A 24,990-nucleotide genomic window follows, 5' to 3' on the forward strand; every position below is an offset into this window, starting at 1 on the left:
CTGGCCACATACAGTTGTCCATGTGAGAAGCACGGATTCTCAAAATCTAGTCCACACACTTGCAGCGATTGTCCTTGTGCTTTGTTGATGGTCATTGCAAGAGCGAGTCGCACCGGAAACTGTAAACGTTTATCAGTATTCTTAAGATTATGAGGGCCCTGGGGGGCTGATATTTAAAAAAAAATTATGCCAGAAACATTAGCGGGAGTGTACTCAACAACTTCCCAAAGTTTCATGGCGATATGTAATGCATAAAGGACAAACAGACAGACATACATTTATATATATATATATAGATTAACATAACAGTGCATTCAAATAACATTAAGCTGCTACGCAAACATTCTGTCCCGTGACCAAGGGGAAGCATTCCCCGAAACGTGTTGGGCATCTTGGCTGCAGCAAAATAAATCGCCTGCAACACTCACACGGGCTTGTGTTTTGGTGTTCTGCAAGGCTGGAACACATTGTCTTGTGGTGATATAAATGTATTCACTGAAAAAAAACAAAGGTAAAAATAACGCTCCAGTTAGGTGAGAATGTCAGTGATGACAAAGCTTTAAACCGACACCATCACTGAAATTCATCAATTATAGATAGCTCTGGTAACTGTAATTTGCACCCCGTCATACATTTTTCTTATCAATAATTATTATTGCTAATGTTCCAGTAATATTATCAATGATGTTATAGAAGATGTAATGAGTGACTTAATATGTGGGGTAATCAGAAGCACATGGCGAAGGTGCAAGTTTTAGTTACTTTAAGGCACAAGTCATATTGCCAGAGCCAAATATAACTGGTGAATTTCAGTTTTGTACGTTTAAACATTTCATTGCCACGGACATTCTCACCCAACTATAATGTTACTTTAACCTTTGGTTTTTCAGTGAATTTCATTTTTTTTGTTTAATGTAATGTAATATTTTGTTACTTTACACAACACAACCCCTTTCGGTCCCCCAACCAAGCAGGAAGCCAAACCCATGCTCAGCAGGGCCTTTGATAATGCTCGGTGTTAACTTGGCTGCTGGCAGCCAACCCCACGCTTCGCACACCCTTTGGCTGTGTGAAGCAGGCGGTTGGCCGCAGAGCCTGGCCTGCATCCAACCCCCTGCAGACAGTCATCCTCGTGATGCATGGTGACTAATGTTTTTGTTAGTGTAATGTTAATGTTAGTTTAGAAGATGCATCTCTAATCCCTCAAAAACCTATAGTGGTAGATAATGGCTTCCATTCGGCCAAAAGCAGAATTCCCCTCTGAATCTTTTGAAAAATAAACCTTTAAGAAAGGTACTGTCCTAGGACAACTGAATTATTTTAGAAATAAGCAGATTTTGTGTTATTAAGATATGTTTATTAAAGGGTAGAGAGGGCAGCAATACCCTAATTTTACAGGCCAACAATGTTGCTAAATGGACTATGCTACAGTGATTTTCCAAGAGAAAGAAAGTTGAAAGTGAGTAGGGATTTAATAAAAAAATCAAATAAATGTAAGGAATTTTGGTCAGATAAATATCCTAAATTCATATCAAAGATACTAGTTAGACTCCGGTTTGTTAAGCACACTAGCTGGGGATGAGACCGAACCACGTAAATATGGTCTGCTTTTCTATTAATACAACAATCAGGATTTTGTTATCACTGCTAATCAGCTGGTTGGGTATCCAGGTGCTTGCAGGTTCTGGTAGGATCATTTGAAGAGCCAAGTCTTGAGGCCCCTTTGGAAATCCGTAAGTGATGTGATTGTCTGGAGCTGCATGGGGAGTCTGTGACAGTTCTTTGCTGCAATGTAGGAGAAGGAACATCCTTCACTTGTACTTCAGCAGATGAGGGATGTGTGGGCAAGTGATAGGGAAGTGGGCGTAATTTTCGTGGATGCTGAAAGTTCAGGTGGTGGTTAATGTATGCAGGTCTTTGGTTGTGTAGAGACTTGTATGTGTGAATCAGCAGCTTGAATTGGCATCTCTTCTGTACGGGGAGCCAGTGGAGTTGCCTGAGGCGGGATGGGTTCATCGAGGAGGACGAGTCTGGCTACGATATTCTCTAAAGATTGAAGTTACTGTAGAAGGTGTGCAGCGATTCCTGTGTAGAGAGCATTGCAATAGTCCAGTCGTCTGGTAAGAAGGGCATGTGTCACAGTGTGTCTCGTGTGCAGGGGTAGCCACTTGACAATGTTCGGTAAAATGCACAGAGTGAGCAAGCAGACGAGAAGACGGCATTGATCTGTGATTTCATGGTGAGCTTATTATTGATGGTGATTCAGAGTTTTCTGGCGTGGTCGGCAGGTATTGGGTGCAGATCCAAGGTATGGCGGCTACCAGGAGTCATTCCAGGGGTTGCTGCAGAGCAGTATTACCGTCATGTCTATGTTCAGCTTCATCCAGTTAGCGACACTTGTCATTCATCGGTGGAAGTTGGTCCTGGTGGTACTAGGGTTATCGGTGAGGGAGAAGATGAGTTGGGTGTTGTCTGCATAGGATATTATGTTGAGACTGTGTGGTCTGAAGATGCTGGCCAGTGGGTCATGTATGTGTACATCTCTTTGGATGCTGATTTAGAGGAGTCTTGCGATCAGTGTGTAGTGCTATACAGTGCCTAAAGTTGTCAAGAGGATCAGAGCTGCTGTTTCTCTTCAGTCAAGGAGGGTGCAGATGTCAATGGTGGATGCAATCAGGGCAATCTTGTTGCTGTGATTGCTGTGGAACATGTATTGGGAGGTGTTGAGTAGCTGGTTCAGCTCCAGGTGTGCCATGAGTTGCTGGATGGTCTTTTCCTGTATTTTGGCTGGGAATGGGAGCAAATTGATTGCTGGTATTCTTTTAGTACGCTTGGGTTGGCGAAAGTTTTTTGAGTAGTGGTCTGACTTTGAACTGTTTCCTAGTGTCAGGAAATGTTGCAGTAGTGATTGAGGGGGTTGAACAGGGGTTGGAGCTCATGGACGATCCTTTGGTTTCAGTGGTTGAAGATGTGGTGCGGGCAAGGGTCTGTGGGAACTCCTGAGTGGATAGATTTCATGATTGAGGTGGTGTCCTGGGTTCCATGTGGTCAGTCCATGGTTACTGTAGGTTGATGCGAGAAAGAAGCAGTTGCCCAAGTCCATGGGTGTAGGTTGGAGTTCGAAGTTTTTGTATATGGATGAGATCTTGTCATGGAAAAAGTCGACGAGGTTGTTGCAGAGATCTTGTGACGGTGTAATATTTTCACTGGCGACCAGGCTGGAGAGTTCCTTAACAATGTTGAAAAGTTCTTTGCTGTTGTCGTCACAGTTTTTCATGTGTGCGGCTACAGCTGTCTTGTTTATTGCCCTCAGCAGGTGGTGGTAGAGGTTGGTGGAAGTTTTGAAGGCTGCCTTGGTAGAGGTGGCCTTGCTGGCATTCGATCTCGTTACCAGCTGTTTGCTGTCGCGTTTCACTGTTCTGAGTTTTTGGGTGTACCAGTTGGCCTTTTTAGTGGATCTTCTGTGATTGTTGACCTTGATGGAAGTGATGCTGTCAGCAGAGTTGTTGATCCAGGCATTGAAGCTCTTAATTCCCTGTTCTAGGTTGGTGGCCCTGGCTTGGTTGAGGGTGTTGAGCAAGTTTGTCAAGGGGAATCTCTGACAATCTGCTTCAGCTGCAGTGGGTGGTGCTGGCCATCTTGGGGGAGGTGGTGTGGGGTCTGGAGATGCTGAAGTGGATGATGGAGTGGTCAGTCCATGTGAGTTCTTTGATGTGGCTGTATTTCACATGGTTGCCGGAAGTGAAATTGGGGTCCAGCATGGTCTCACGGACGGTTTGGGTCAGTCTGAGGCTGTTCATTCTGTTAAGGAGGTGGGCAGAATTGTCATTGGGGTCAAGGTCGATGTTGCAGAAGATCTAGACCCTGGAGTCCAGGGCAAGGGGTGCAATGAATTCTGCGATAGTGTTGCAGAATCTGGAGCCCGGTCCTAGGCTTCAGAATGCGAGGGTGCCTCTGATGGTAGTCTTGTCCTCCTTGTGGAGCTTGAAGTGGAGGTATTCCATGGTGGTGGTGGTGGTATTGTTGGTGGTGATGGTGTACGTTATGGTTTTACTTGAATAATTGCTATTCCTACTCGCGGCTTGTTGGTGAGATCCTGGTGAGTGATTTTATATCCGTCGGGAATCGCTGTGGCGATGTCAGGGGCAGATGAAGGGTTGTTCCAGGTGTCGGTTAGGAAGACTATGTTGGGTGCAAGGGCAGTCACATCAATTACCTTGGTGGACTGCTTGCAAATGGAGCTCGTGTTGAGGAGTAGGCAGTGAAGTTGGTCGGTCGCTGCTGGTGTGGTGGGAGGCTGTTGTGGTGCTCTATGAGGTGACAGTGGGCGTGCTGGTGCAGGAGAAGGTGCAGCTTGCACAGGATAACAGTTCTACAATAGTGTGTGTTGTGACATGGCAGCAGGGTTCGCTGGGGTGTCCGGTGTCCAGGGCATAGAGGACGGCGGCGTTATACTTGCAGGTTACCGGGAGCCAGGGGTCCAAGTGCTGGGCATGGTCCAGGCGCAGAAGGTTAATAAAGAAAAGATTAGATAGCAGAGTCCCTTCCACTGGCTGATAGAACATGGACTGTGGAGTTGTTAAACCTCCTCCAGGAGGTTGTCAGAAAGTAAAGAAAATAGCATTCAAGGTAACAAAATGGAAACAACTTCATGAAGACTTTAAAAGAGAAGTATATGTCCCAAGTCTGGAATCTTGTGACAAAAAACAAAAAGGCTATTTCTGACTGTGGCGAAAAGATACCTTTCTCAAAATGATCGATAAAGATATTTCTACACCCTATGTAGCACTATGGGTAAAGAATCAAACCTGGGATCTAGGAAAGCAAAGTGAGAAAGCCTATCATATAGATCACTGTGGACTACATTTATTAGCCATAACTACAAGAGAAGTTCAGTCAGCATTAAAGGGTTGAAAAGAAAAGTTAAGCCACCAAACCCAGACATGGTCCAGAGACTAACATATAGCTGGTAACTATAACTGATATATCCAATAAAATTATGCAGCAGGAATTATACCATCCTCATGGACGAATGCTATAATTATTCCTATTCATGACCGAAGTAATTGCATTTACCAACAATATTTAGTTTTGATAGTGTTGCTAAATGCTTTTGGAAAACCATGCATGACTGGCAGACTCTACTTAACGGATTATTCTGTGAACAAGGACTGTCAAAGGGCTTTTGCATCAACCCACTGGTACTAATGAACAAAGGCTCACACTTTGTGTTGATAGTGAAATTTGTTGGCAAGATGCCATTCGATCCGTGTTGGAATCAGAGAAACACTTAATAATAGTGAAAGGGTTATACTGAGAAGTTGTGTAGACCATACAAGGTCAATGCCATGTTTATGCTTTAAACAAATTCGGATAAACAATCCTGGTCTAGAGGATATACAAGAGAGTCATGCAGAGCGGAAACTGACTCATACTCCTTCAATATTTTCCTAAATAGTGTTAAGTGTTATGTCAGATTGCCCAATGGGCAATGCCAACCAAGTAAATGATTATTATATTCGGATGATGCAGTACAGTTGGCTAGAACAGAAATGATTACCAGCTTCTAGATGCCTTTCAACAGTATTGTGGCCATACACAAATAGAAGCCAATGATTTTGACACAAAGTATAATAGTGAGCAGGCACTATATTACAAAAAATATTCACACTATGGAAGATTAATCTGCAAATGGTGGATAAATTTGACTATTTGAACTTGCTTTATTGGCAAAGGCTCTTGGACATCACGTCACAAAAAGCTATCTCATCCTGGCAAAAATAGTTCGATTTATCAGTTATTGAAACAGAAGCATGGAGGGTGGACTCATGCCTGCCCTGTTACAAAGTTTCAAAACTAAAGCAGAAGCTGCAGCATTGTACAGACCAGATAGGAAGGACTTCTCTTCAGGATAAAACTGATTTACCCCCAAAATCATTTACTTAGTTAGGAGTATGCGTTAGATCGATTGCCTCCCATTTTGTGGGTGAACTTAACAGCTGTATTTAGATTTCAGTGAGCTTTCTTTGGACCCCTGGTGTAGGAGTTGATTGCAGGGACCCTATCAAGTCTAGGGGAGGGGGCCACCAAGACCCACTCCCAATGATGGGAGAGACGGTTGGAAACCATGCTGGCTCCTTCAGCAGAGGCATTTCTGGAGAGCGAGCCTATGTAGTGTTGGATACAAATGGGCAGAGACGTTTTTAGTTCATTTTCCCCACTAGTGAAGGGAGAGTGGAATTACTGTATGTAATCCTTTTCTGTCCAGTCTTTAATGCCCATTGGGTTACAAATACTATCACAAATGTCAGATGGTATTATGTAATTAGAACCACAATGTGTATAAAGAGTTTAAAAAACACTTGCAAGTGCCTGAAGTTGCTACAACTCTTGCAATAGTATAACCAATGTATGATAACACATTGGCATAAGTTACATAAATCAAAACAATTACACTGATCACAAATAAATGAAAATCTAATTTTAACCATAAATTACAAGATTAATGGCGGAAATGTAGAAGCTACTGGATGATATTTGTATTATAATGAAGTATAAGAAAAATTTTCACAACCCTAAAGTAAATCAGTATCTTATCAGCAAGAGGCACATGCAAAAAGCAATGCATGACATTGGTGTAGGCAAGACACTTCTTAAAAAGCAAGAAAAGTATGTTTATTACCAGCAAGGAGGTCTGCAGCGGCCGATGAGCTAGATGCTGCTTGCGTTGTGGATTGTGACTCGGTAGTGCATCCTCCAAAGGCATCTGCACAGATTTCCAAAATTTACCATGAATGGAGAAGAAAACACAGCAGTGAGTGCAAGGTTATTCCACAAATGACAGCAAAAGACTACAATGAAATATGACCTGGAACTGCAAATACATTGTCTGGTGATGGCAGACCCGGTAGAATTATAATTTATTGGTAATGGTTATGCCGTGGAGATTTGACCCTTCTGTGCACAGTGACAGCAACTCATTGCATTAGGTTATTAATTATAATCCCTTACGCCAACAATGAAGTGGTCGGGCACCTCAGTAGCTAGGCACCAAATGTATAGCTTATTACATTTACCAGTGCCTGAAGTCCTATCCCTGGCCCACCTCCAATACTTTATCTGCACATTTTCTCCAGTGACTTTTTCTAACACCTGGTAAATCCATTGTCATGGGCGTCCGCAGGGGGGGGGGGGCAAGGAGGGGCGCCCCCCCCCTGGAGCAACCCTCCTTGCACGCCCTGCGGACGCCCATGAAAACCGTGACTTCAAGCCGGGGTTCTCACTCTCTTTCCTCTCCTTTCTTTTATTTGATTCCCTGTGAAATGAATCCAAAAAAGAAAGACGCTTTTTTCTGGAAATTTCATATTTTTCTGACATTTTAATTCCAAAGTGCAGCATTGGGAATAAAAGGCTAAAAATATATAAATAACTAAATAAAGTAAGACAGAGTGGTAGCAAACTGGCCAAACTGATTTTATTCACACTGAAACACATTAGCGCCACTTTTACAGAGTTTGCCAGTAATGTAAATGTAAATTGATACTTGTATAGCGCACTACTCACCCGCAAGGGTTTCAAGGCGCTTGTACGAATACCGCTGTGGAACCCATCCTGGCTTTCCCTGTGAGGTGTTCACTCCTGGGCACCCCCAAGGTGGAGGCCAGGCATCCTTAGCGTTGTGGGGGCCGTTGTGGAGATTAAGCAAGCTATTGCTCAGAGTTGCAGAGTGGGACTCCATGATTGGAATAGGCACCGAGGCGAGAATTATCAGGTCCGTGGAATTTTGAGCCCAAGACCCGCCGAGGCGGGGAATTGAACCCTGGTCCCGGGCTAGACCTCTGCATCAGGGTCTGCCGCTCTAACCATTGAGCCACACTTCTCCACCGCTATTTTTGTTTTCTTGTCTTTCTTTTCCCTGGACTTGGAACTAGTGCACCAATCCTGGAGGTACTACAATGTGTGGATTGGAAAACAAAATGTGTGCTGCGGCTCTGCGTCCAGGGATGTGGTCTTTTTACCATACTGCTTACGTTTTGTAAGGATATAAGCAATGGCCATTGAAATGGGTCCATTCAGGGCCCTGTAGTCGCGTCCTTAACTTTTCAGGAAAACGCACCCACTGATTTCTGAATAGTGAGTGCAAAAGCATTAAGGTAACCATGTTGTTCCTGCTTACATTTCTCATGGTTTGCTAAATTTTGTATTCCCTATAAGTGTTTGCTTTTTCCAGGATGTTGTTACTTTTTTTTTGTAGGCCGCATATTGCTCTTGTCTAGTGCGTAATTTAAATTGAGCCGCATCCAGGTGTTTATAGTGGGCAACAATTGGGTTGTAGTTGAAGACAGTAGGAGTTTTTCTTAGTGGGGCAGTACGGTGTTCAGTGGGGGAGAGGATGTGGCCTTATGGTCAGAGCTGCTGAATTTGGAACTGGGAACCAGGTTTAGCCTAAATTACCAGTCCACCAGTCCACTCTCTTGCGAGAGCACAATCACATGCTAGACCTTAGAAGGCTTCACAACACCTTAGAAGTCCTGGTGTCTTTGCACCAGCAGGTGGACCCTAGCATGACAAGTGCAGGTTAACCTTCAAGCTTCTCCACCACTATCCATACTGAATTTCACCTCCAGTCTTGCGGGCAGGCCTATGAAGCAGCACACCCTAGAGCAACAGTGACCCTGTCACTGAGGTAACAGGACCCTTGAGAAGGGCCAGCTCTAGGGCGGTGCAACCAGTGTGACCGCACCTGGTGCTGACTTTAGGTGGAGGCATCATGTTTGCAAGTATAGTATGGTTTTTAAAACGCTTGCTCCCTCCTTCCTGGCCTCCAGCAATTTTCGGCAACATTAAAAATGTCATGATGACGTGATTAATGTTCTTCCTAGAGAGAGATCAGAATTTTGTCTAGCGGAAGTTTTGACTCATGGAAAGGTAGCTCAGAGGGTTAATGTACCGGCTGCAAAGAACATGCGCCATGCAGATCACAAAGTGCACATAATGTAAATAGGTCAGTGGGCTACTGCTTTTGTCAGGGAGATCCTTTTGTTACTTGCAGTTTAATAAGTTAAAATCCTAACTTAGAACAGTGAGCTATTAACTGTCATCTAAGAGCTGCATACAAACTGCAATGTATAAATTAGAGCGTTATGTCCCCCCACCCCGACCCCCGCCCAGTCTTTGATTATCCTAATGTCCCAAAAAGTGTTCTTTTGGACAGAAATCAATTCTGATTATTAAGGAGAACCCCCAACCATGGTATTACGTTTTAAACTCCGGGTATTGTGTTTCTCCAGACCAATCACTATAAAACTATATGGGCTACTAGTATGGTTGTCATGTGACTCCTACACCTTGTAGTCCTTAGTCTTATGTAACATTGTCTATACAGTGATTTACACACATATTGATTGTGTCTGTGTAATGTGTGTGATGTAAAGTGCTCTGACACCCTACAATGGAATGAGTGGCGCTGTAAATCAAATTAAATGCATCTGAGAGAGAGTGGTCATGGTAACTTGGGGGGCACAGTTAAAGGGTGGTAGTGAGGGAATCCATGGCAGAGGTGGTCATTGGGGGGCACTAACAAACATTAATGCACAGGACACCACCAGTGCTATGGCTGGCCCTGCCCTTGAGGCCAGTCTGCCTCACCCATAGGTACCGCCATTGGCCTTGTTTCAGCAGTAGTAGCTGCAACTCACCAGGGATTGGCAATGCAGGATTTGCACGCACACCAAACTAAGTTCGCAAACTTACAGTCACCCGGCTTAATTCACAAGCACTTTTAACATGTGCTGCCAGCTATGGGGCCACTGGAATTAATTATGCAGCAAAGGATGACAACATTATGCCGTAGTGTTGACTAAATTATGCATAAAAAAAAGGCTGCAGCGTAATGCAGTATATTTTCAGATATTTTATCATTTTGACGTGTGCACAAATGCTAACAGTCTCTGGAAAGATTTTGCCTTTTTAGTACCAGTGTAACATACAAACGCAGCAGTGAGAAAGGTGATCAGTCAACCTTTACAATAGGCCATACACTCCGCAGCAACACAAGTCACATTTTATATTAACTTTTGATATGTTTGAGCTACAAACAATTTATTAGTTTAAATGGTCAGATCATGCAGCAGATCTTGCATTATGAGGCAAATATTGCAGAGCCATAATTTTAGAGAAAACATTTGCAAACTAGGATATTTTGCAATTCATGTTTGAACTGCTGTTGTGGAAAAAGGGAGTAGTGCTGATGACAGTAACTCCATGGCTCGGAGACAAATGGCTTGTGTTTCCACATTTTATCGTATTTGGTACATTCTGTTATTAGAAGCATATCCCACTTTGTGAATATATTTTAATGTCAATAACTCATTATAACCTTAAATAATCACGTGTATCCATTGGTTGATTAAACTGGGCAGTGAAATGCCAAACAAATACTAAAAATTGGGATGTCTGCGCATTCTGGCCACACCTCTGGCTCCACCCACAGATCCAATCCTTGGGTTATTCCCGCCCTTTCATTCTCCGCCCACTATTCCCCTACTTTTTTTCCCCCACTTCGACCACAGTGTAAGACTCAGCATCCCTGGACCTGTGATGTGCCACCGCTGCGGGCGCCGCATGTGCCACACATTTACGGTGCCGGGCTTCCGCATAAGGGAGCTGGCCATTATTGTATCCCTAAACATGGGCACGTTGTCAGTTTGACATTGACTACACGTAGAGGCACTCTAAGTTTCTTTTAAAATATATAGCTAACATTTGGATCTATACATTTTATTTTGTATAAATTAATTGAATGTGTGCAAAATGTAGCAATGCCCGGGGAATTCTAGTAAAGGGAGCACCCATTGGCGAATCACTAGCATGTGTGATTGATGCATTATTTATTACTAACTTTGACATTGTGCTTTAACTTTGGATAAAAGTTATCATGAATTCTAGCACCAAGAGGCCAATATTGGTAAATATGTGTGCTACAAATAATCCCTAACATACACTGTGCACACAGTATATTTAATCTGGTGCTTTAATCATAGGCTGTTTTAAAGGATTCTGATAAAAATCGAATCGTGCTGAAGACAGCCTTGATTGGTGTTGGATCGAGGACCCGGAAGTCTGCACACCTAGCAGACAGAAAGTTTAGCGTTTTCCCTACAGGTGGTGTTTGTTAGCCTGTGGCAGGGTCAGTCACATGTCCTGGATTCCTGGCATTTAATTGAGTCTATCCCAGTTCTGCGCACCAGTGTTTCTTGTGCCCCACCTGGCACATCATGTCGGAGGATGGTGATGACGTTAACATTTTGCCCCCCCTGGAAAAATGTCTGCGGACGCCCATGTCCATTGTGTGACACATACTGGGGCCCTTGGCCCACACCCATTGGTGCTCTCATCCTTCTCAGTCCTGATGATGGCCTTTTAACCAAGGATAAGGTCAAAAAGCTGTCTAGTCTCATACAGCTACATTCTTGGACCACGCTTTGTGGTGCACATGATCTTCAAAAGAATTTTCTTTTACCATTGACTAGTTCCTTTATTTTAGAAGTCCAGAGTCGGCAAATGTTTACCTATATATACTTTTTCACTTTGTCACTTGACCACCATGTAACCACTTTTTGAGCAACTAATTTCGTGATTTTGCATTTATATGTTACAAAAGTATTTATTTTGCATTTCATTCAAATGTTTGTTGAGATTAAGTGCGGAGGTATGTACCAATCAATGCATTGCTGGCTTAAATGGTGATCCAGTGATTAATCAAATTACTGACAAATAATCCACTATAAACTATTGTTCTTGTTACTGCTGTAATTACCCAATGTCCTTTGGTGAAGTATTGGCTAGCCCTAGTTATATGCAACTGATTTCCTCTCCCTAGCAATTGTGCCGTCTTACTTTTATGAATATCTTGCAAGACTCAATTTGTGATCGTAGTCTAGCTATAGATGCTTTTGTGCAGCCCATATGCATTCATGGGAACTTGCAGTTAAGTGACAGACTGCCTCTCTCCCCACAATAAATAATGCAATGGGCATCATAAAGGAGTCACAAATGCTGCCCCCCCCCCCCCCCAAATCCCTGACAGCACCCAGGCCTAATGTGAAGCACTTACATTAGTAGCAGTTGTCCTAACATTTTGTATAGTACTCCAAATTTATTGGCAGGACCCTGCCTTATTAAGCCTGCCTTTGAACAGTTACATATATTGTTAACAACCTGGCCTATGATGACAGCACCCCAGTATATAAAATCACTATTTCTGCTATTTTATTTTTTGTCTTGGGTTTCTCATAAAATGGAAGCAGCCATTATATACCCCACCGTATTATTTAAAACTGTAATTTAACTTTTTGGGGTCCAGATAGAGTGGCATAGAATGCAAAATAAAGATTGGGCTGGGATGTGGTCAAGGGTAATAGGGCTGAGGTAAATTCAAGCATTCTAGCCATCTTTTTGAATGCTTAAGTTTGGGAGAGGAAGCAGGGGCTCAGTTTACAATGGGTCTGTAGCAAATCTGACTTTTTGCATGGTCTACCAAGATTTTTCGTCTTTTCTGGGCCCTGTTTTTGCTAGTTTTAGAACTCTGCAAACTTTTTCTCCTGCTAATTAGAAGTGCATGTACTCCATTTTAAACATGGTTAAATTGGATTACCCCTGACTGACATGTTAAACTTAGCTGTAAGACAATAGTCTGTGGTGCAAAAATGATACATGTACCATCCTCACAGTGGTCCTGTAAAACATGGCATTGTCGAGCCTGTCAAAATAACTCTTTTTGACAGGCTGGATACTCAGCTTTTAAATATTAATAATTCATCGCCAAGTACACCTTGTCGCCTACAAGGTAGGGTGTCTAATATTGGAACATGGGCAAACAGTTGGCATGTTCATCCAGTAACTACCTCCACAAAGCTATTTTCACTGGCAGTACTGTAGCTAATTCCCAGAAAATGTAAGAATGGATTATAAATATGAATCTAAATTTGATAAGAAACGGCTAAATTGGTCTTTCAAAAATTATTTTTCATATCAATATTTAGGAAAAGTAGAATGTTACCTTTTCATTGCTGGAAGCTCCCAAAGGCTAGTTTGCATTAGGGTCCAGCAGCTTCCCAGCAAGTGCTGTACCTTAACGAGTTGTGAAAACTGCTACCATGGCAAGAATGTTTTTTGCCTGGTGAAACAGACTCCATGTCAGGCATTTGACACCTATGAGTCCAGGAAGGATGCTTGGGGTAGACCCAGGAACCTCATTAACTTAAAAGACAGTGAGACCTGCCCATTCCCAATCTAATGCAAGAAAATACCGGAAGAAAATAAAGCTCGTGTCCCCAAGGTCCTCACTAGCCAGGCCAGATCTGAATCCATTTGGAATGAAGCTACCTTCTGACTGGTTTGTAGTGGACACATGGATCTGCTCAGTTTCCTAGCCATACCACTGGGTGCACACTTAAACTTTGCACAAGGGAGGAAGGGTTTCCCCATCTTGGATTTTAGGAGCAAGGGAATCTTGTGGGGTTGTTTGCAGTAGAGCAAACAGGAACTGCTGAAAAATCAATAATTTTGACCTCATTGGTTAGGTGGGAACAAGGAGTCGGCACCACAGACTAGCTAGTGCCAATCATAAATGTGGATTCTGCAGTCACCCTCTTCAACACAGTTTCCGGATCTGTGAAAGATCAGAAGAGAACTTGACTTTCTGCTTGTGACCTCAAAGCAGCCTGGACCTGCTCCCTCCTGTACCCAGGACAAAGAAGTGGACTTCAAAGTTCAGCTAGAAGACCCCCTTTGTGGATACAAGAACTCACCCAGCTGAAAGAGGCATTTTTCCTGAAGTGATCCATTAACCAGTACCAACTGTACCAAAACATCACTTTGCTAGTGGCCTCGCTGGAATGAGTCCTGGCCCGAAGTGCTGTCCAGAAGTTCCAGGAAGCCTTAAGTGACCCGGATGACCTGCTACTGAAGCCATGAAAGTTGGGAAAAATGTTTTACTTTCTCTAAAGCCATCTGAGGGACCTCACAGCAAAGGTGTATGATTCAAATGTAGCTTCATTGTATATAGTTCAGGCGTATTCATCCGGAGGACTTTGTGCTCCATAAAAAAGGCTAACTCAGAAGTAAACTGTTGACCCAAATGAACTCACTTGGGGTATGGAATCCAAGCTCATCAATGATGTCATTTGAGATATCAGTGATGTCATCAATGAAGCCATTTACCCTGTCAGAAGTGATGTAATATGTGAGGTCTTAAGCAGTGCATGGAAGGGGTACAAGTTATTTTTAGCTCAGTAAACTATAACTGGCGAATTTCAGTGTTGATTTTTTTTCTGCTAGTTTTTGTGTTATTTCAAAACTTAAAGTCATGTTAATCTCTAGAAAATTCAATGTGCTATTTTGAAACTCTTGTTGTAAATTTAGAACTTGATCGGGGGCCCTAAGGAGTGCACAGGCAAGATGGCTGCACGGCTGTGAAGCTCCTTCAGCCTGGATGCTAAATCCTACAATATCCTGCTTGTCTGCCTCCATTAGAAGTCTGGCGCAGAGGTGAAATTTCTGCTTTGGCTGAGAGGCGGCGAGGGGGTCCCACTGGAGGACCTCACACACCCTTGGCAGGCAGAAAACATACCGGGCCACATTGGAGGCTCACTGCGGCCTGGGCTGCTGCCGCAAAGTGGTTGTGGTGGAACACTGCTGTATCGGGGCCCGACGTCTGCTGCAGAAAAGAAGCGTGCTACGGACGGCACGTCTGGAGCCCACGGACGAGGCAAGAGTACGGCAGAGTGCTGACCAGCCGAGGTGGGCTGTGAGATAACCGGTACAGCGAAGATCAAAGGTGAGCGTGGAGGGGCCTGCGAAGTAGGCGGCAGCAGGCCCAGAGATGCGAGCTGCGGGGAGCACAGCCGACAGCCCGCTGAGCTAAACCCATGCAAGGAGGGCATCAGGAGGTAGTGGGGAGGTGAGAGTGTGTCACCGCTGCGAGCTCGGACTGAGTACGTGAGGAAGGGGTGAAGAGCTTTTGGCAGCAGGAGACTGGGGCTTGCCTTGCTGCTAAGGAATGCAAAGGCCCCGGATCCCAAGAGGAGAAAGGAGTGAGCGCTCCACATGGCACCTGGGAAGAGCCGAGTGAGGCATTATACTACGCCCACTCATACTGCTGAGATTGGAGTGGAAGAGCATTAATCGTAGCAGAGTCAACAGCACAGCCGCAAGGCCAAGAAGGCATAGAGCCAATATACATGAATATACCCTGAGTCAATTAACAATAAGAGGACCTCGACCCTGTTAGACTCAGCGTAGTGCTGAGGACACAGATTAGGAGTTTCTAAGGACCTCTGCCCGGAGGAGGGAAGGCCGGAGCATGGAAGGGGACCAAGCTGGTGGTGGAAGCAGTGTCATTTGTGGGGTTTCAGACTGCTGAATTGAAGAGGCTGGACGTCAGAGGAGGAGACGTAACACAGCGAGCCCATCGGTAAAGTAAGCTAGTAATATGGGCAGAATGGAAGCAAACAGTCTAGACTGTCTTTTTAGCACCAAAGACAGCCACAAAAAAGGAAGGGACTAATTTCACCCCTAACTCAGAGGATGACAATGTAAAGACTCTCCTGAAGACCATGAAAGATAGCCTTACCTCCACAGAAATCAAGATTGACGTGATATGTTCTCGGGTCGACTTCATGACCCAAAAGCTGGAGAAGCATAATGGCAGATAGCAGGAGTTTGAGCATAACATTTCTGAATTGGAAGACACCTCAGAAGGCAGAAGAGGGCAGCTATTACAACGCCTCTTGAAAGTCATTGCTGCGAAGAATGAGGACTAAGAAGCACGCTCTCGGCACAACAATGTGCGAATCATGGGGGTGCCAGAAAGCACCAACACAGGACGCATGGAAGACTATGTGGAGCAGATGATGAAAACTCTGGACAGGACACCTTTTCAGCACAGCTGGTGGTTTAGAGGGCTCATCGCCAAGTATCTCATCCCGGCACCCCTCCCCTCCACTCTGCATGATGGAGTAGGAGGCTCCCCCCCAGGAATAAGCACCCCAGAAGAAGATCCTTATTGTGAGAACTCTTAAGTTTTGTGGTCTTTTTAGTTATATATTCCGTTGTCTTTTTTAACTTTTTTCTCTTACTCTTTTCCCCTTTCTCTATAAGGGTAGGTTCGCTACTGTTAGAGTAGCATCTGTATTGGTTATGGCTAACTTAGCGCCTCAAACTAAGAGCTCCTCCCAGGTGCATGCTCATATGGAGTACGGAACAAGGCGAGACCCGACAATATCTGATTGCCACCAGGGAAACTGACATTTTACGGAGACGGGCACCAGAAAACGATTGCTAAACAACTAGAGGCATTGGCTTCTGGGGAGGGAGGGGATTATGGCTTTGACAAGCTGGGGATGTCGATGTGGGAGGGGGCGGGATGTGGGGATAGCGCATCATCTCAGTTTCATGGTACATGTACACAAGAGGAATCGGCTGCTAGTCGGAAAGGCCGGGGTGGTGAGTGATGGCTGCTCCTCGCTGGGATCACACGACAGCACACCTACTCCCCTTCACATGGCGGAGCAGAGAGATTGACAGGGAATAAATCGACTTACTTGGAACATTAAAGGGCTGGGAAACCCCCAGAAATACAAACTTTCACTACCTTCTACTCCTCACTGTATTCTTTCTAGGGGGCATTCAGTTATCTCCCTGGATACATATCTGGAGGATGTGGCTGTGGGGTGGCTTGGTGAGGGACGAAGAGGATTTCTGGCAGCGGAGATTCGGGAGGATGAGATTAGGGCTGCAGTTATGCAGCTACAAAGTGGCAAAGCACCCAGCTCAGATGGCCTGCCGGCCGTATTTTTACAAGAAGTATGTAGATTATTTGGTCCCAATTCTCAAGGGGGTATATGACGAGGCTAGGGAGAATGGAATCCTTCCTCAAAGTATGAGAGAAGTGACCATAGTCTCACTATTAAAGGCTGGGAAGCCTGGGGATACATGCAAATCATGTTGGCCACTATCCCTAATAAATTGTGGCTTCAAGATCTAGCTAAATAGTTTCAATCTACTTATTGGTTCACTATTCCTTCCTGACACTAATCCTTTCTGACCAGGCGGGGTTCATGCGGGTTGGCTTGACCTCACAATCTGTGTACTCTATTCTCGGTGTTACAGGACATAGACCAGGACATAGAGGCAGTGGCGGTCTATGCACCAAAGCATTTATTTCGGTTGAATGGAGTTACCTGATGGGGATGCTGTGGAAGATGGGAGTCCCCTCTAATTTTCTCTTCATGAATGGTGCTATTGTACGGCAACCACAGACCAGGGTGTCGGTGAATGGCGTATGCTCGGCCCCATTTTCAGTATCACCCGGGATGAGACAAAGGTGCCCACTGTCACCTCTATTATTAGTATTGGCCATGCTATTTGGTGCCCCACCAGACAGATCCCGATATTCCATTACGAGGATGATATTACTTTATACGTGCAAGAGCCGCAGATTAGCCTAAATCCCATATTACGAGAATTCACTGCCTCTGGTGGGATATCGGGAATCACAATTAATTGGGCAAAGACGCAACTCTTCCCGCTAGCCATAGCTACTCGCCCGTACCCTTTGGATTACCCTAAAGAATGGTGCCACACAGAGGTAAAGTACTTAGGAATAATCATCACTCGGGACAGGTCAGAACTGGTATGAGTAAACTACGGTTGTGGTCTGACATCCCTTACGGACAGGATAGCACATTGGATTGCTTTGCCCCACTCTATGGCGGGATGATCATTAATTAAAACAATAATACTAACGAAGATATTGTACCTGTTCCTGAACATACCGACAACCAAGGACAAATCTTTTTTTAAATGCTCCAATCACAGCTGATTAGACTGATGTGGAGAGGGAGACAATCCAGGCTAAACCAAGAAATCCTAACTCACCCTTTCTCGCAGGGGGCTTTGAAGCACCGGTCATGAAATTATATTACATACGCGTGCAGGGACACTATGCCACGTTCCACACTAACCTGTCCATACCACACTTAGCCATTGAGCAGGGATACATGGATCCCATTCCACTAGCAGGATTTATAGCGCATAGACCCAAGGGCAGATATGAGGACCCCACCACCATAGACTGCACCAGTGCAGCTTGGAGAGACATAGCCACTAGACTTGGAATACCCGATGCTATATTCACCAAAACTACACCTCTCACGGTCCTCGGACCTTGAAGGAGCGGGAGATATGGTATGCCAGTGTGTGCTGCGCAAATTCAAAATTAACATGTGGGGCGACCTCTACAATAATGGCCGTTTTAAAACCAAGGACCAATTTTCCCATACCAGTGAACCCACGACCATGGAGTTGTTAATGTAGGTGAGGCTCCACCAGAGTGTCAGAATGTCAAGGCTATCACACCTGACTTTCCCAAAGAGCCACAAACGCTGGGCCCACCACAAATTCTACAGTGCAATTCCCCGTCTCACATAGTTTCCCTGCTATACCGCCACACGCAGGTGTCAACGGCACGCACGGCTGCTGCTTCCAGGGCTTGGTGGAAGGCAGATTTGGGCATACCTTTGTTGGATAACCAGTGGACATATTGTTGTAATCAGACAGGGAACATATCAGCAAATAGTTACTTGAGGACAATACAATACAATTTTTTTCACCGCCTGTATTACCCCCCCGCCAAGATGCAAAGGTTACAACTCCAGACAGATGATAGATGTAACAGGTGTTGACGGGGAAATGCAGACTTTCTGCACTTAGCATGGAAATGCGAGCCTATCATGGCATACTGGCCGCAGATCCTTGAAGTGCTCAGTGAGAAGATAGGAACGTCTCTCATTCTGGCCATGTTGGGGTACACTGAAGAAATTAAAAAGGTGGCTTGTTGGTGGAGACAGGGCAGAGAACCAAAATTCAAGGACTGGATCTAAGACCTTATAATGTGGCAGGAACAATCTCTCACATATGCCGAACTCCTCCCTCTGGCCTCCAGGCCGAAAGACATATGGGATCACCTGCAAACATATATATTAACACACATGCTTTAGAGGGATAGAGAGTGCATGTGGGATTGGGGTAGTATTGGGACACAAAAGGAGGGGAGAAGTGGGGAGGCATTTGGAGCACGTCTTCAGCGATGTGGGACCATCTCCCTATGTACGGCTGAGCGAGATTTGTAAAAACAATCATGTACTTATTCAATCTCTTCGGCTAATGCAAGATGTTGATGAGGATCTTTTGTTGATGTTTGTATCTTTAAAACTTCAACAAAAAAACATTTTGAACTTGATCCTTATAAAAATAGCATCTCTGAAGCCAACCACATAACCATTCTGTATTAAGCATAAACATAATAAACAAAAAGTCTCCTTGGAATGGAAGACCGCATTGTTTGATTTATGCCTTGTCACAGACATCCACCAAAGATTTTGACTTTGCTCCAGCCATTTTATTATAGGCAGGTAGCGTCCAATTGAAGTAGAAACATCAAGTTGTCTGTTGTCAGGAATAAGGAGCTCATCAAGCTCTGATGTGTTCTTTATATTCTGCTGCATTTGAGAGGCAAAACTACAACTACCAGAAAGGAGATAAAAAAAGCACAACAGGATGAGGTACTCACAGTTGTCATGGGTATTTGGGTTCCTTTATGATACCGTAAGCCAGTTTTGTACAGTATGATATGGGTAACTTTCGAACATCTGCCAGCTTGTAAAGTAAATAGGCTAAAATGGACAGCTATGATTGTCTGTAACCTCTGGTTTCTCTGCTCTAGCAGGGGAAGTCTGAGTCACGGGAGCAGTGACCTGACTTCAAAGAGTGCCCTGGCCATTTATTATTGCAAATGAATCCTTCCACCTCCCCAGCCTCTCTTTCATATTCTCAGGCATGTATGGCTCAGGCCAGTGCCCGGTTGTACCCACAGGCAAGTGCTCCAATTTAACAAATTATTACAATAATTCGCAGAGAAGGTCACCTTTCGACAGAATTTCCAACCAACTAATACCGCATCACCTCGCTAGACTACAAATTAACCAGCCTGGCCTGTGAATTGAAACATTCCCTTTATCCATGCAAACATATCCAGATGCCGAACAGCTGAAAATGTAGATGAGTTTAAGTTCAGTTTGTTGTGTGCATATGATCACACAGTACTGATCCCAAATGATTCACAAATACTTACCTTCAGCCCTCCTCCTGGATATCAAGGCCAGGAAGCACTAAACGCCATCAAGGGTTTGTGCTAATTTGTTCAGATACATTTGAACAAACAGTTAATTTGTGGATTCACTTCAAATTTTCATTTATTTATTTTATTCATAATCACCCTTTATTTCCATTGTTTTATACATGGACCAATGCATTTTGAGGCAAAGACTATGTCAGGGGAAATATAAAAACATATCAAATCTTTAAAAAATAAACAATCCAATCCATTTAGCGAGTAGGATAACAACAATATTACTGCATATGTAAGTAATCCCAAGGTAGTCCCCGTTTTATGATCTAGCAGGAGCATAAAAGAAAAATCAAAGCATGAGGGAATAATATAGCAATGGCAAGGAGGGTTAGGAATTGGGGATAAGGGCACCCTATGGTAACCGTGTGATTCAGGATGGTAAATGTTCACCTTCAAAACTGTGACATTTAATGATGATCTTGCATCTTTTGACCAGTTGTTCTGTATAGATAATATGCTCCCAGGTGAACTCAGGCTGTAGACACATCTTCGACATAGAACTTCAGTCAGCTGGAATTTGTGCTGAAATTCTTGCTGACTGAAGTCCCACAATCAGGTGGGGTCGCAGTAGTCGTGGGTGCTCCTCACAGCACCTCATAGCCCTCCAGAGATTCAGAGCTGTTTGGCAGTGCTGTTCAAGCTCGCCATATTTGCAGCTAATGCGGGGTTGGGCATTCATCGTTTGACCTGGCGACTCCCGAGCTACTGGCAGGTTTTCACCCTACCTCTACTCTCTACTGATGCACTCTCCACCGTTCAGCAGTGAATAAGAAAGGCGGCCAGTCTGCAATTTGACTGCCCAGGCTCCAGACTAGTTTTCCATCTGACCACTCACCGTTTTGAATGGGGTCAGGTTCACGACAGGATCTTTGGAAGTCCCCAAACGTCTCCAGAGGAGCAGGAAGAGGGGATAGATTTGATATGCTCCTGGACAGGACTTATTTTTATGAAAATAAGCAAAACTGGGTGAATATTTCCTGATGTAGGCATGGCAAGGATTATTTGGCCAAAGGATATATGGAGTTAGAAAGGTTGTGTGAAAATCTGGCATCTTTTTCAAGATAAATGACAAAGATGGTGTAAATGAAGATTTGCGACTTAACTAAGCAAAAGTAAAAGAGGACTGGTCACTCTCAGACACATCAAAAATGAAAGAAGGACTCTGCCTTAGGCACTTACACAAGAGAAAATAAGGACTCTAGGCTCTCCAACAAGGCAGGAAAACACATGTCTAAAGGAGCAGCATCATTAAACAGTGCTAGTGCAAGGTGGGACTTTCTACGGGCTTCAAAACCGTAAGTAAGGAAGGACTTTTGCCCTCCAGTCCATTAGAACCCTAGACACTAATGGAAGGACCATCATGGATGATTATGCTGGCACTTCCTCTTAGTATCTTGATAGGTTATACTCTGCAATCGGCTCACCATCCATCATAGCGCAAGCTACACTTACATTCCTTCCCTCCTACATGACTGATAAATTCCACCACCAATTATATCTTGGTGATGAGATGTTACCAGTGCAAGCAATCACTACTCTAATACCTACCCACTCTAACAGTTGGTCTTACCTGTATTCTTATATTCAATAGCTTGACAAAAATAGTTCACAGACCCAAAGATCATAAGACTTCCTCTGTTCCTATGTATTGCTATGAAGATGGTAACCTATAGTTGACCACTCTCGCTATACCTGCTCTTATATCTAATTGGATCCACCACCCTATCAGACATGGATCCTGTTTCGCTCTATGCACTCAATGCCAACCTGGAATTCAATGGTTGTAATGTGCCTATAAAATTAAATAAACACCCAATCTAACAAAAAAGGCCTTCAAGACCTTCACAGACTTCTAAATGTACAATCAATAAATCAAGAACATTTGTAAAGCGCGCTACTCACCCGGGCTCAAGGCGCGGGGAGGGGCATGGGGGGCTGCTACTGCTCGAAAAGCCAGGTCTTGAGTTGCTTCCTGAAGAAAAGATGGTCCTGGGTGAGTCGTAGGTGGGTGGGGAAGGTGTTCCAGGTCTTGGCCGCCAGGTAGGTGAAGGATCTTCCTCCGGTGGTGGTTCTGCGGACCTGTGGGACGGTGGCGAGGCTGGCGGAGCGGAGCTGGCGGGTTGGCATGTAGAACGGGAGGCGGTTGTTGAGGTATTCGGTGCCCAAGTCGTGGAGAGCTTTGTGTGCGTGGGTGAGGAGTCTGAACGTGATCCTCTTGCTGACGGGGAGAGCCAGTGCAGATTCCTCAGGTGGGCGGAGATGTGGCTGTGTCGGGGGATGTCCAAGACGAGTCGTGCTGAGGCATTCTGGATGCGCTGGAGTTTTTTCTGTAGTTAGGCGGTGGTTCCAGCGTAGAGGGCATTCCCGTAGTCCAGACGGCTGGTGACGAGGGCCTGGGTGACCGTTTTCCTGGTTCCAGTGGGGATCCAGCGGAAGATCTTACGGAGCATGCGGAGTGTGTTGAAGCAGAAGGAGGTAACGGCGTTAGCTTGCCTGGCCATCGTGAGGGAGGAGTCAAGGATGAAGCCCAGGTTGGGTGCATGGTCCGTGGGCTTGGGTGGGTGCCCAGAGCAGGGGGCCACCAGGAGTCATCCCAGGCGGAGATGGATGAGCCGAGGATGAGGACTTCCGTCTTGTCTGAGTTCAGTTTCAGGCAGCTGAGCTTCATCCAGTCTGCGATGTCTTTCATTCCGTCCTGGAAGCTGGTTCTGGCAGAGGTGGGGTTGTTGGTGAGGGAGAGTATCAGTTGGGTATCGTCGGCGTAGGAAATGATGTTGAGGTTGTGCTTGCGTGCGATGGCTGCGAGGGGGCTCATGTAGACGTTGAAGAGAGTGGGGCTGAGCAAGGAGCCTTGAGGTACGCCACAGATGATCTTGGTGGCTTCTGCGAGGAAGGGCGAGAGACGGACTCTTTGGGTTCTGTCGGAGAGGAAGGAGGTGATCGATTCCAGGGCCTTTCCTTGGATCCCGGCATGGCGGAGGCGGGTTGTCAGGGTGCGGTGGCAGACCGTGTTGAACGCGGCCGAAAGGTCGAGCAGGATGAGGGCGTCGGTTTCTCTGTTGTCCAGCAGGGTCCGGATGTCGTTGGTGGCCGCGATGAGGGCGGTCTCGGTGCTGTGGTTCGCTCAGAATCCGGACTGCGATGGGTCGAGGGAGCCGTTCGTCTCCAGGAAGGCTGTCAGCTGTTTGTTGACGGTTTTCTCGATGACTTTTGCAGGGAAGGGGAGGAGCGAGATGGGACAGAAGTTCTTGAGGTCTGAGGGATCTGCGGTGGGTTTCTTCAGGAGGGCGCTGATCTCTGCATGCTTCCAGCTCTCCGGGAAGGTGGCGGATATGAAGGAGTTGTTGATGATGTCCCGAAGTTTGGGTGCGATGATGGAGTCGGCCTTGTTGAAGATGTGGTGTGGGTAGGGATCGGCTGGGGAGCCCGAGTGGATGATGTTCATCGTGTGGGTGGTATCGTCCGTGCTGACCTGAGTCCAGGCGCACAGGGTGGTGGTGGGGGGTGTAGGTTCGGTGGTGGAGTACGAGTTCTGAGCGCCGAAGCTGTCGTGTATGTCGACGATCTTACGGTGAAAAAGGGTGGCCAGAGAGTTGCAGAGGTCTTGAGAAGGCGTGATGTTGTTGTTGCTGGCGTTGGGGTTAGAGAGCTCTTTCATGACGTTGAAGAGTTCCTTGCTGTTGTGGGTGTTGTTGTCCAGTCGTTCTCTGAAGGATGACCTTTTGGTGGTGCGGATCAGTTGGTGGTGTTTGCGGGTGGCGTTCTTGAGGGCTGTCATGTTTTCCGTTGACTGGTTGTGGCGCCAGGCTTTCGAGGTCACGGCAGGATTTCTTGGAGTCTTTGAGATCGTTGGTGAACCACGCGGCTTTCTTGCTGTTGAGGTTGCTGGGAGGGTTTTTCAGTGGAGCAAGGGTGTCGGCGCAGCCGGTGATCCACTGTGTGAGGTTGCGGGCTCCTTCGTTGGGGCCCGTGGTGTTGGTGCTAGGGTTTAGGCTCAAGGAGGTGGTGAGTCGGTCGGTGGTGATCTTGCTCCAGCATCTTCGGGGGGTTGGTTGAGGGCGATGGTGGGTCGTTGTTTTCCTGAAGTTGAAGTGTACGCAGCTGTGATCGGTCCAGTGGAGCTCGGTGGTGTGGCTGAAGGAGATGTGGTTGCTGGAGGAGAAGACGGGCTCGAGCGTGTGGCCGGCGTAATGGGTGGGGGTGTTGACCAGTTGCTTGAATCCGAGGTTGGCGAGGTTGTCTAGTAGGGCGGTGGTGTTGTTGTCCTGGTCGTTCTCCAGGTGGAAGTTGAGGTCTCCTAGGAGGATGTAGTCGGGGGAGGCGAGGGCGAGCGGGCTGATGAAGTCTGCGATGGCCTCGCTGAAGTGTGAGCGTGGTCCCGGGGGTCTGTAGATGAGGGTTCCTCTGAGGGTGGTCTTGGGGTAGGTGTGAATCTGGAAGTGCAGGTGCTCTGCGGTGGCAAGGGTGTCGCCGGTGTTGGTCGTGATGCGGATAGTGTTTCTGTGGGCGATGGCAATGCCTCCTCCGGTCTGGTTGTCGTGGTCCCTCCGGATGATCTTGTAGCCATCCGGGATGGCAATGGCGATGTCGGGGGCTGAGGAGGCGTTCATCCAGGTTTCCGTGAAGAAGGCGACGTCTGGTGCCGTTTTGTCCAGGAGGTCCCATAGTTCGACAGCGTGCCTGTGGATGGAGCGGGTGTTGAGCAGGATGCACTTGAGGTGGTTGTTGTTGGCGGCTGT

At 45.8% G+C, this 24,990-nt stretch overlaps 1 protein-coding gene across 10 annotated transcripts in view; it reads right to left on the bottom strand.

Moving 5' to 3' along the window:
* Positions 1-24,990, bottom strand: part of SNAP91 (synaptosome associated protein 91) — a 797,825-nt gene that overhangs the window by 171,034 nt on the left and 601,801 nt on the right. For all 10 annotated transcript variants that reach the window (XM_078648151.1, XM_078648145.1, XM_078648146.1 and 7 more), the window contains one exon: positions 6,683-6,766. In XM_078648151.1, coding sequence (XP_078504277.1) covers positions 6,683-6,766 — 84 coding nt within the window. The remainder of the gene's footprint in view (positions 1-6,682; positions 6,767-24,990) is intronic.

The sequence above is a fragment of the Lissotriton helveticus genome, chromosome 6, assembly GCF_964261635.1.
Source record: "Lissotriton helveticus chromosome 6, aLisHel1.1, whole genome shotgun sequence".
Classification (NCBI taxonomy): domain Eukaryota; kingdom Metazoa; phylum Chordata; class Amphibia; order Caudata; family Salamandridae; genus Lissotriton; species Lissotriton helveticus.